This window comes from Octopus sinensis, linkage group LG4 (assembly GCF_006345805.1).
Source record: "Octopus sinensis linkage group LG4, ASM634580v1, whole genome shotgun sequence".
Classification (NCBI taxonomy): Eukaryota; Metazoa; Mollusca; class Cephalopoda; order Octopoda; family Octopodidae; genus Octopus; species Octopus sinensis.
Genome location: NC_043000.1, coordinates 9,493,542 through 9,507,694, shown reverse-complemented (window position 1 = coordinate 9,507,694; position 14,153 = coordinate 9,493,542). Strand labels below are relative to the sequence as shown.

The following is a 14,153-nucleotide window of genomic DNA, read 5'->3' as shown; positions in this document are numbered from 1 at the left end:
TTAATTACGTTAAGTTTTATTTGTTCCAGACACTAGTTCTTCATTAAAAAAAAAGAAATGGAAAAGAAATAGAAAGAGTGAAAAAAAAAAATTATTAATGGATAATAAAAAGCAGAGATTAGGTACCAAGTGATGATATGGTTCTACTGGGGAAGTTAGGAAAAAAGGAGGGGCAGGGGTGTATATGAGCTTATAAAAGTGTGTCTATATACTGAGATGGACATAGATAGGAGGTGTGTACATGTAGTTTTATATAGGCATGTGTGTAGCAAGAGAGAGAGAGAGAGAGAGAGAGAGAGAGAGAGAGAGAGAGAGTGGTGGGTGAGCTGGCAGAAATGTTAGCAAGCCAAGTGAAATGCTTAGCAGGATTTCGTCTGCTGTTACGTTCTGAGTTCAAATTCCACCAAAGTCGACTTTGCCTTTCATCCTTTCGGGGTCAATGAATTAAGTACCAGTTACACACAGGGGTCAATGTAGTCGACTTAATCTCTTTGTCTGTCCTTGTTTGTCCACTCTGTGTTTAGCCCCTTGTGGGTAGTAAAGAAATAAGAGAGAGAGAGAGAGAGAGAGAGAGAGAAAGAGATGTGCAGGTGTTGGAGTGTAGTGGTATGGGATGGTGAAGGTTGGTAGGTGTATAGGTGTAATTGTATTGTGAGAGGAAGACATAGAACTGGGGATATGGTTGGAGGTGTGAATGTAGGCTAAAAAGGGAGACAAGAAAAATGTAGTATTTTACATATACACATGCATATATATATATACATAGAAATATACACACACACATATACATACACATATATTCATACGTACCTTCAAGACATCCTGCTTCCTTTTGAATTAATGCTTTGTTCTTGCCATTGAAAGAAAGTGCCCAAAGTCCATTTATAACTAAAAGAATTTCCTCTTCAGAAAGGGGATTGTTTATGTATAGATTTTCTTCTTGTAAAAGACGAACATAAAATGTTAAGATACCATTCTGAACCAGTTGCACTTTGTTGACATCACTTGCAGACAGGTTAAATAAACCCCTGAGAATTTCTGTTACACACATTCCATATTTGCTACTGAAGTGATTAGGGGAGTTTAATGCCCTATCGAAAATATCCAAAATAAAACTGAGCAGGTCACTGTTCGAATTGAGCAATTCACTCTCCGTCTCATCGACAACATAAGAGAGTACGATGAGAGATTTAGCACGGATCATGTCGAGATCTGACTTGAACAAATGTTGAAGAGCCCGAACTCCACCACATTCACGCAGAAGTAAACGTCCATCGCTATTGTGACGTACAACATTGTGCATAATTCCTAGAATGGCTTTCACGTAATATTGTTTCTTGTCATCCTCAGAGTATCGTGTGTTTGAAACATTCACAAGTGCATGCAGGAGTATTGAGATTAAACCATTGTCACAAACGTCTTGACATACTTCGCTGTTTATGTCACATGTATTCCATAGAACCGACAAGCTTTTCTTTAGTTTCCGCCACTGTTTTATATTATCTTTGTGAAAGATGTGAACTTGGTGTACACAGAGCCAAATGTTTTTGAAAATTTTGACAAACTTTGATTGGTAAAGACATAAGGCCACTGATTTACGTATATGGATGTTTGGATTGTACTGCGAAGCTTCCCACACAACTTTAATATCATTATAACAGTCTGTGTTTAGTATATCTATGTCTTCTGGAGTGCTGAGTCTTTTCAAACACTGATTTACTTTCTGTAACACTTCTTCGATACATATATTAGCTTTGTTTTGTGGCGATGATGGTAATTTTTCGTTTGTCTCAATGAGCGCCTCATTACTCTTCGACGATTGTTTGCTTGAACATTTTCCATCTGCAAAAGAAATAAAATGACAAATTAAAATTGCAATAAAAGAAATAGATAATTAAAATAAAATAATTATTGATTTCAAGTTTTGACACCAGGCCCACAAATTTGGGGGTGGGGAGGTAGTAAATTGATTACATCAGTCCTCGTGTTCAACTGGTACCTATTTTAACAATAGTGTAAGGATTAAAGGCAAAGTCAACCTTGGCAAAACCTGAACTCAGTGATTTTTAACAGAGTATTACCATTTGTTTGAAGCATTTCCATGTATGCAAATGATTTCAATATTTACTCTTTTACTTGTTTTAGTCATTTGACTGCAGCCATGCTGGAGCACTGCCTTTAGTTGAGAAAATCGACCCCAGGACTTATTCTTTGTAAGCCTAGTACTTATTCTATCGGTCCCTTTTGCCGAACCGCTAAGTTACGGGAACGTAAACACACCAGCATCGGTTGTCAAGTGATGTTGAAGGGACAAACACAGACACAAATACACACACATATATATACATACATATATATGATGGGCTTCTTTCAGTTTCCGTCTACCAAATCCACTCACAAGGCGTTGGTCAGCCTGAGGCTATAGTAGAAGACACTTGCCCAAGGTGCCATGCAGTGGGACTGAACCCGGAATCATGTGGTTCATAAGCAAGCTACTTACCACACAGCCACTCCTGCACCTTTTATTTGAAAAATAAAACTAAGCAATGTGAGTTTTCCCACCAAACAGGTTTACTGAAAATTCTAGAAAGGATGCTTTCAGCTTTAAAAGTTTGTAAGTTCAATCTCAGGTCAGTACTACTCAGTCATCTAGGGAAATCTTTGTCCCTTGTCTTAGTAAGTCGGTCTCTTCTCCTCTTCCACTTTTCTTTACGTAACATGCTTATATTGAACTCAATAAAAGGTACCAACCTTAATTTGTAGAGTCAAGTAACACACACACTACTTTCATAATATTATATAACAAGTTATATTACAGGAGATTCCTAACCATTATGTTCATTGAACATTGTTCCCTTAATTTATTGGATGTACACTTGTAAATATAAACGATGTGTGTTAATAAAATATTTGAAAACTCATTTATTGCTTAGTGTGGTCACTGTCTTCACATGCAACCTACGTATTGTGAACATCCAATGAAGAATATATTACCACCACACTAAAATAGCATTTATTAGGAGATCAAATGAGAGATGAAGATAATATGCATTAAATATTGCAATTAGGCTTAGGTCAATTGTTTGCAAAAGAAACTTATTTGGAAGCATAAACTTTAATCTAACATTCAGGTAGAGATGTAGAGATGATGGCTGCCAAAAGGCAATATCTATGATCACAAGGAATGCAAATAGTTGGATCAGGTTAAACAAAGTGATGTGAAAAAAAGTCCAATATTCATACAGCAAAGAAAGGCCTTGAGGTGCCCTTGCATATCCAACAAGACACACACGACCCCCACCACACACACATATATACACACATTTATTTACTTATATATACGTAAGTATATAAATACATGTATATACAAAGACATACATGTGAGTATACATATACAGATATATATACATAAATATATATGGGTATTTATCTATGTATCTGTCTGTCTATCAGTCTGTCTGTCTGTTTATCTATCTGCACAAACACACACAAGCAAATATGTGTGTGTGTGTGTATGTGTGTGTGTGTGTGGTGTGTGTGTGTGTGTAAATATATATATATAGGCGCAGCATGGCTGTGTGATAAGAAGCTTGCTTTCCAAATACATGGTTCTGGGTTCAGTTCCACTGTGTAGCACCTTGGGCAAGTGTCTTCTATAGCCTTGACCAAAGCCTTGTGAGTGGATTTCGTAGATGGAAACTGAAAGAAGGCCATCATGTATATATATATATATATATATATATATGTATATGTATATATGTATATATTTGTGTGTGTCTGTGCTTGTCACTCCTACTATCGCTTGACAACTGATGTTGGTGTGCTTACGTCATCCTTACTTAGTGGTTTGGCAAATGAGACCAATAGAATAAGTAATAGTCTTATAAAAAATAAGTACTGGGGTCGAGTTGTTCAACTAAAGGCACTGCCCCAGCATGGCCACAGTCAAATGACGAAAGAAGTAAATGAATAAATGAATATACATATATGTATATTATTCTTTTACTCTTTTACTTGTTTCAGTCATTTGAGCACCGCCTTTAGTCGAGCACATCGACCCCAGGACTTATTCTTTGTAAGCCTAGTACTTAGTCTATAGGTCTCTTTTGCCGAACCGCTAAGTTACAGGGATGTAAACACACCAGCATAGGTTGTCAAGTGATGTTGAGGGGACAACACAGACACACAAACATACACACACACATGCATATATATATATATATAATATATATATATATATATATATATATATACATATACATATACATATATACGACGGGCTTCTTTCAGTTTCCATCTACCAAATCCACTCACAAGGCTTTGGTTGGCCCGAGGCTATAGTAGAAGACACTTGCCCAAGGTACCACACAGTGGGACTGAACCAGGAACCATGTAGTTCGTAAGCAAGCTACTTACTACACAGACAAACATGTGTACATACACAGATACATAGATACATACATACAGACAGACAGACAGACAGATAGATAGATATAGATATAGGAATGAGAAGGCACTAGTATAAACATGGAAAAGATATGTACACAATTAGTGTATGGACTGGCCGGAATCCTAATGAGGATAAAAAGGTCAAGCAGAACAAACATTGGCTATAAGAAATAATACCTAAAGTAAATAATAGACAAAAATTGGACAGGCATTTGTGGGTGGCCATGGTACATTTGTATAACAAACAACTCTTTCCAGGATACAGCAACTCATTGGTGCTATAATGCATTCAACGCTAACAGGAATACTTTATGATTCAATGATTATACTCAGTGGGTGAGCAAAAATATTATCCAACACACTTCATGTGAATTGATAATATTTTTGCTTATTTGCTGAGTATAATTATTGTAACATCTCTTTCATGCTCTCGTGTGCTTACCTACTCACCCACTATTTCCAATATTCAATCCCTGTTCTCTCTTATATTTAGCTTCTACATTAAGGTAGTGCTCTCCCCTTCTCTGTTGCTCTATATTTCCAACAAGCGAAACCATATATCCCTCTCACAGCATGACACCTTTACCTATTCATGTTCCTTTATCATGCTTTCACTTTTCAAAATCTGGCATAACACTGTCTCCCTCAATACTACATACCCACTCAGTCAAGGGGATCTTGCCTTAGTACAAACACTAGTGTTAATGCCAAGATAAAGCACCACATACAATCTATAGAATGGTTGGCCTCAGGAAGTGCATCCACATGTAGAAACACTGTCGGAGTGAACATTTGGGCTTGGTGCAATCCTTCAGCTTGTTGGTTCCTGTCAAAGAGTACGACTCACGTCTACATCCAAAACAGATGCTAAAAATTGATAATTGATGGGGATATGTATGTATGTATGTATGTATGTACTTATCTATCTATCTATCTACCTACCTACCTACCTACCTACCTACTACCTACCTACCTACCTACCTATCTATCTATCTATCTATCTATCTATCTATCTACATACAAATATACATATATATATATATGTACATAAATACATATATATATGTACATAAATACATATATACGTGTGTATATATGCATATATACATAGCTATATAAATAACAGATATGTGCATCATCATCATCATCATCATCATCATCATCGTTTAATGTCCGCTTTCCATGCTAGCATGGATTGGACGATTTGACTGAGGACTAACAAACCAGATGGCTCCAATCTGATCTGGCAGAGTTTCTACAGCTTGATGCCCTTCCTAATGCCAACCACTCCGAGAGTGTAGAGAATGCTTTTACGTGCCACCGGCATGAGGGTCAGTCAAGTGGTATGGCAACGGCCATGCTCCAGTGGTGTTTTTATGAGCCACTGGTACAAGTGCCAGTAAGCCAATGCTGGTAACGATCACATTTGAATGGTGCTTTTTACGTGCCACTGGCACAGAAGCCAGTCAGCTGCTCTGGCAGTGATCACTCTCGGATGGTGCTCTCAGCATTCCACTGGATGGGTGTCTGTATACACACACACACACATATATACCAGTGGCGTGCGGTGACTTCCGGCGTTGGGCATGCAATTAATTTCATCCCCCCCCCCCGGCAATTTTTCAGTAAAACATTTTCGTATTCCTACGATTTACATATAAGAGATTCTGAATATGCAGAATAAACAGGGAATAAAAAATGGCTGTGCAGAGATGATCCTGAAATAAGTGTATTGTTTGTATTATTCTTTGCTCTTCGAAACGTCAGTACTTTCCCATCCTCATTCTCCCTTAGAAAAGTCTAAAAATCATAAGTGAAATGTAATAAAGATGAAATTGGATTCTGTCAATATTTTTGCATATTCAGAATCTCTGTTAAAGGTAGGAATCCGAAAAAAAATTTTCACATAAATTCGTTTTTCAAAGGGGTGCGATTCTGCATTAGCCCCTATACCTATCGGTTGAGCTGAATGAAATGATTTAATTAAAAGAACACATTTAGTTACATTATATGGCCATGGTTTTAGATCGTTACGCTCTCGAAGACAAGTCAGGTTCTTTATCATGCTACTTGTCAATTCCGGGAAAATTATTGACTGTTCTGAGACTTACTGAACTCTGTACATTAAAGGACTACGTCTCACGCACAAACATTGAAAATACACGCATATACATGAATACGCACACAATGAAAGACAGCGAAAATTCAACATTGTAAAAAGCCTCCCAAAACTGTTGTGGCAGAAGTCAACATCTCTGAGATTGAAACAAGACACTTATTGAAAGTGAAGCAAGACACTTATTTACGGCCGTAAATAGACTACACCCAGCAGCACAGAAAGGGAAATCTATGTAGGTTAGGTTTCACGAAGAAATCAAAACATTTCTCCTGCGAAACAATACTGATGTAAGAAGGTCGAACCTTACGTTATAACAAACACTTAGCAAAACCTGTAATATATGCTCTTTAATATATTTTTTTTTAATGTTTTAAAATGTTACTTAGCTCATTTATAAATTAATTCAATTCTTCGATCTTTCTGGGCAAATATATCTATCACATTTTCATAGAAATCTTCTCTTTTCATCAATTCTTGTAATAAATCTTTTTCAATTGACATTAGTGCTAACCCAGACAGTCTTCTTTCTCCTGTCGCATTTCTTTGGTATGTTTTAATTCTACTTAATGCAGAAAAGGATCGCTCTACAGAAGCAGTGGTAGACGGAATTGTCAAAATCAACTTGCACAGATTGAAGAGTTCTGGCATAGCTTCAACAAGATCAGTGCTGTTAATGTAACTCATTAAATGACTTACACTTGGTTTTTTAAAATCTTTCATTGAATACATCACATTGAGCTCACTTTGTAATCGTATTACATCAAAAAATCTGCCATAAGTTGTTCTTAAAGAATCTAAAGAGTCCACAGGAAATTGTTTGCAATACTCATCAACTTTGTTAAAATTCAAAAGTTCCATGAATTTAAACTCTTCTAAGGATGAATATCGTGCTTTTATTTGGTCAACTATTGTACTTATAATTTTGTTATAAAGCATTCTATAATGTCGTTGGGGATCAATAGATATATTCTTGGATCTCTGAATTCCTATTCCTGCATCGACTCCATATTTTTCCCCTAACCTATCATAAAAGACTGAAAAATTATCAAGTTTGTTTTCGAGTACAGTTCTAGTTTTATCTATTTGCTGTTTACAATACACTATGTCATGACTTTTACTCTGGAGTATGTTAAATAAGACGTCAGTAAAAGAAAAAATGTCACTGAATACCTCTAACAAAAATAAGAAATCAGGAGCTTTTAAAGTGTGTAAGAATCCAATTGCTGAATTTATGGTGATATCATCCCATGCTTTAGGATTTTCAATGATGTGTTCAAAAAGGCTGATTATGAAATTATAATTTTCCTTTGTGGTAATAATAAGACGTGAGGAGTAATTCCATCTAGTTGCTGTTGCTTTCGGAAATCTTTTTTTAACAATATTATCTAATGCATTAGTCCTTTTCGGTGATTTCGTAAAAAATGTACCGAGTCCGTTTATTGTAGAAAAAAATATCTTGCATTCTTTCATAGCAGAGCATGATTGTGAAAGAACTAAATTTAGGATATGGGCACAACAATGAATAAAGATCGCACATTCATATTTCTTTCTTACTTTTGCCTGTAACCCATTTAGTTGTCCTGCCATTGTAGCGGCACCATCATATGTCTGCGCAATCAATTTGTTTCCACATTCCCACGTCTCAATGCATTTAAAAACATGTTCAGATAAAGCATTTGCAGATCGATCTGCACTAACATCATTAAAACCGATAAATCGTTCTTTCGTCACACAGTCTTCTGTAACATAACGTAAAACTGTTGACAGTTGTGAAGATGCTGAGACATCAGATGTCTCATCAACAAGAATAGAAACAAACTTAGCTTGGTCAATTTCCTTCTGCATCTCATTCAACATAACTTTATGAATTGCTTCGATCAAGTCATTTTGAATTCTGTTCGACAGACCAGTGAAGATAGAAGCTGTATCTAAATGACTTTCCATTTGTTTGTCATACTTACTGATCAAATAAACGAGTTCTTTATAATTTCCCCGATTATTAGAGCCTTCAGATTCAAAATGACCCCGAAACGATAATTCCTGGAGGCCTAAAAAAATAACAACATCGATCAATCGTTGCAGAATGGATCTGTTTCGTCGAACTTTCTCATTATGCTGTTGTATGCTTTGATTTTTACGTGCATCTAATTGTAAGTCTATGCGAACATTCCCGAATATTTTAAGGTCTATCAAACATTTTATATGCCTTTGAGAACGCTCGTGCTTTAGCATAGCCATATGTAAATTATTTAAATCATCATAGCCTTTATCATTCCAAACATTTTTTTCTAAGCCAAAAAGTAAACACGGCCAACAGAATAATTTATTAAGATCAACACTTCCAGTTAACCATTTCTTCTTTTCATACGAATTAACCTGAAATTGTCTCGTGAATTTCTTGTTGTAGCTTCGCAAATTAGGTAAATTCGGTGTTGGTCTCCCGCGATTTATAATTAATTTTTTCCCATCGAAGTCCCTTTTAGAAAAACTAGTTCTGAAAATATCGTTTATAGCACACATTTCACTCATTTTGAAAAAGGCTGCTCTTATTTAAGGACCCACGTGGAAGCGCCGGCGTAAATTTTAAGTCAATTTCAACAAAACGGAAAAATACCCTTTGTTAAATTAATTTAAGATTAATTAGCTATTTCTGAAATAAGAAATATAATGTAGATATTTTTGCTTTCAAAACTTTCTAAAAATATGATAGTGCAAACGGATGTTTTGGATAAAAAATTTCAAACTTACATGCGAAGGCTATTCCAACATTTCAGCTGGCTAAAACAAGAATTATGGGACGGCTTTTGTTCCGGTCAAAATAGCCAGAGAGGCGTGAAATGCGATTTTAGCACAGCATGACACGCCAAACTGAATTTGTCGAATCGCTGAGAGAGAAGGGGGTGACCATTCCTCGTAGTATATCTTTTAAACAAAGAAAGAGAAAGAAGGGACAAACTATCAAAGACAGAGAGAAGGGACTCATGCTGTCTTCCCAACGCATGATAAGCGATAAATTTATCGAGTCACTAAGATAGAGAGAGAGAGAGAGAGAGGAAGGAAGGACAAACTAATACAGACAGAGAGGGAGTGTGTATCATGCGATCTTCTAAAAGCATTTATCAAAGCAGATGTACGAAGTGGAGACAATATTTCTAAAACAACTGGACGTATTTTCTTTGAAACAAAGAAGGCATGCAGCGCATACCTTGCATTGCTGAGAGTGCACGCCCCTGATATATACATATATACATATATATATATATATATATATATACATATGTGTGTGTGTGCATACACACATATTCACACACACATACATGGATAAATCTTTCTGTATAATTCGTCAACAAAAAAAATCAAAGAGACCATAGTTTAACATAGGCCTCATTTCATTAAAAATCTGGAGCAAATATTCTTAATTCATATAATCAAGATATTGACCTAACTACATGCAAGCCATTTGCCATTTTACTGTGCTTCAACAGTTCATAGACGACTGGGATGAGTTCTATTAACAATTTACAATGCATATGCATATATAGGTCAAAATTGAATATAAGAAAGGAATAAGAACACGCACATGAAAATATATGTTGCCTTAAGGAACATTCCAGAAGATTTTTAAAAAAAATCAATAATGCTATCAAGTATGTAGATATTACACATATGCAAATATGCACACACACACACATACACACATATGAATAAATATATGTATATATATATATATATGTATATATATATATATATATATATATACATATATATATATATATATATGTCTATATATATGTATGTCTGTATATATATATATATATATATATATATGCATATATGTGAATATACATACATACATATACATACATATATACATACACACACACACACGCACATTTATATAAATGTATACATGCAAATAATAATAAATGTATATATATATATATATATATATACTCTTCTACTCATTTCAGCCATGCAGTCCTGTACCTTTGTCCCAGCTGTTGGTACATTTGGTGTATAAGGGAGTTTGATTCCACTGCCCTCGTCTGTATCTCATGTTGGGCTGTTGGTCCATCCAGTATTGTGGAGAAGAGGATGTCTAGTTCCACCATCTGTAAATTTCTTAACCCTTGTGGCAGCACATTGAAGTGCTGTGGGCCTTTGAACCCATGATTATTGCAGTATCTGGTCCGGCATTAAGATGGCATGGATGGTCCTTTGGTACAATACAATAGCAGCCAGTTCTGGCATATGTATAATACTCAATGCCAAAGTTAGGTAGTAGCCCTTCTAGGATTTTCCATATGTATATTATTGCATATCTCTCACACCTTCACTTCAGTGAGTAAAGCTGTAGTTTTCTTTCTCAGCCTATCCCTGTAGCTCATCTGCTGCCCTGTTTCAATCTTTTTAGTGTAGTGGCGTTGGACTGCTTCAAGCTCCACTATTAGTTTGGCACTATGTGGTGAACATAAGTGGGAGCAGTAGTCCAGGCAGCTGAGAATAAAGGTTCTCCACAAGACCAACATAGTTTCTTAGTCTCTTGTCTTGAAGGATCTCAGTATCCACCCTGCTAGTTGTCTACACTTTGCTGCCATCTTGCTTATGTGCATATAAAATGATCCCCAAGTCTTTCACTGCCTGTGACTCTGGGACTGTAGTGCCTTTCGGTCCTATATATGTAGATTGCACTGTATTCGTGAGTTGATAGTGCAGTGCTTGAAATTTTTCAGCATTAAACTAGTATATTGAATTTAGGTCCTGTTGTAAGCTTGTGACGTTATCCTGGCTTTTTTATTGCCTGTGATAATTTTGTATCTTTGGCATAGCTAGTAATAGTGGCTGTCTGAGTGACAGTGGTCATGTCTAAGAGGGCTATTATGAACAGTAATGGCCCCAGAACAGTTCCCTGGGGGACACCACTTAGGATTTAAGTTTCTTCAGAAAGGGCACCATTGGCTGCTACTACCTGACTTCTGTTTTTAAGGAAGTCATGCAGCTACTCTCTCAGTTTACCAGCAATGCCAAGGTCTCATAGCTTATGACTTATCATGCTATGATCTACCTTATCAAATGCCTTTATGAAGTCACCTTGAATACTGTTGGTGGAGAAGAGAAGGATAATGATAGGAACATCTCTTGACTGAAAAGTCCTGAGGATCAAGGAGCACGTGGTGTAAATCATCTCAACTTTGTTGTTTATGTAGGCACTCCAGCTCAAGTTGTCAACAATTACTCCCAGGTGTTTGATGCCATGAGGTTTTCACTCAAGGGAAGCGTGCATGGTAATTTAAGTGCAGTCTCTTTACTGAAGTAGATTACTTCGAATTTATTCTTGTTTAGCTGCATATTGGATTTTTTGGATAACAGCAAGCAGATCTGATTGGAGATTAGTCCCATTATCTACCCTGTCAATGACCGTCAGAAGCTTAGAGTCATTCACAAATATTTTAATACTGTTATGTTTGATGATGTTAATGATGTCATTGATGTAAGTAATGAAAAAGAGTGAGCCCAATACAGTGCCTTGTGGGACTCAACAGATAACTCTTGCTGAGCTTGATCAAACACCATCTATCACCACATGCTGGATTCAGTTCACCACAAAACTTGGAATCCACTTTAATAATTTCCTTTGAAGCCCTATGTTAGTTTCTTTAATACAATGTTGTGGTGAACCTTGTTAAAGGCCTTGCAAATGTCAAGATAGATGACATCTGCATGACATGCACATATCCTTACACAGTAGTGTGAATGTGCCTGGCTTAGTCATTAGGGTATTCAGCTACAGTTGTAAGGTCATGAGTTCGATTCCCAGTAATGCAGTGTGTCCTCAAGCAAAACATTTTATTTCCCATTGTTCAAGTCCACTCTGCTGGCAAAAATGAGATGTACTTGTATTTCAAAGGGCCAGCCTTATCACATTCTGTGTCAAGCTGAATCTCCCTAAGAACTACATTAAGGGTATGCTTGTTTGAAAAGTGCTCACCCACTAACTCTTTACTAGTTTCAGTCATTTGACTGCAGCCATGCTGGAGCACTGCCTTCAGTTGAGAAAATCGACCCCAGGACTTATTCTTTGTAAGCCCAGTACTTATTCTATCGGTATCTTTTGCCGAACTGCTACATTACAGGGATATAAACACACCAACATCGGTTGTCAAGCAATGCTAGGGGGACAAACACAGACACACAAACATACACACACACACACATATATACATATATATGATGGGCTTCTTTCAGTTTCCGTCTACCAAATCCACTCACAAGGCTTTGGTCAGCTCAAGGCTATAGTTAAAGACACTTGCCCAAGGTGCTATGCAGTGGGACTGAACCCAGAACCATGTGGTTGGTAAGCAAGCTACTTACCACACAGCCACTCCTGTGCCTATCAATTGCATATTAATTTCATGAGCAGGCTGTTCTGTTGATTGAATCGACTGGAACACTCATCGTCTTAATCAACAGGATGCCAGTATACAGTAGTAGTGTTGGGGTATGGACGCCTGGTATGATGAACAGAAATGGGGAGATAAGTGGGTAAGAAACATGGTGCAGTGGAGAGGAGAAAAGATGGTGGAAAAGTGTGAAGATATCAAAGAGGCAGTAGGCACTGGGGAAGGTGTTTATTAACCAGGGGTGTATATTCCAGGTGTGCTAGGTATGCGCTGCACACCCATCAAAAACAGCAAATTCGTTATAAATATTAATCTTACTCATTAATTTAATCAGAAATCTTAATGGAAAACATTTGTTATAACCCTGCTTGAAAGTTGGTGGCATTGGGTGTGGCAGCACACCCAATATAACAACCACCATATGCCACTGATAAATATATATCATGGGCATTTTTGGATTAGGTCATAGGCTATTAAGATACTCATAAGGGTTAAATTCTCTTTATACGTAACCTGAATTTTTCACTGGATGTATTTCAGTACCCACGATATTTTGTGTGTGTGTGTGTGTGTTTGTAGATAGATAGATAGATAGATAGATAGATAGATAGATAGATAGATAGATTGATAGACAGACAGATAAACATACAAATATATATATATACATATAGATAGATAGATAGATTTCTTTATTGGCCATGCAGGGTTAAACACAAAAGAGACAAAATACAAAGTAGAGCTTTTCTTTTTGGGAAGAAGAGAAGGGGAAAAAAAAGGAAAAAATGGGGGCGAATTCCAATCAAAAGGGATCGTGGAAAAAAAAAAGTGGGGCCAATCAATAGGGATTGTGTATCACAGAAATGTCAATGTAAAAAGAGAAAACAGATTAGGTATGTCCGTGGATAGAAAAGCCTATGGAAAAGACCACGGGAACCTTGGGCAATAGTGTCATGCAAAAAGAAAGTATATTACAGTAAGTGGGTCTCTTTTTTCCTTTCGTTTTTCTTTTTTTTCTCTTTTTGTTCATAGGATTATGCTCAAGCTGGCTCTGTCATTCACACGTGCCATCCTTGATACATTCACCCATCTTTTTTTGAAGCATTCACTAGACAAAACTTCCCTATAGATATAGATTTATATCGAACAGTCTTTGTCATCATCATCAGCTGCACCATCACCATCAC

At 36.6% G+C, this 14,153-nt stretch overlaps 1 protein-coding gene across 2 annotated transcripts in view; it reads right to left on the bottom strand.

Moving 5' to 3' along the window:
* The window catches only part of LOC115210823, a 153,919-nt gene that overhangs the window by 59,517 nt on the left and 80,249 nt on the right, over positions 1-14,153 (bottom strand). For both annotated transcript variants that reach the window (XM_029779571.2, XM_036501742.1), the window contains exon 2: positions 811-1,842. In XM_029779571.2, coding sequence (XP_029635431.1) covers positions 811-1,842 — 1,032 coding nt within the window. The remainder of the gene's footprint in view (positions 1-810; positions 1,843-14,153) is intronic.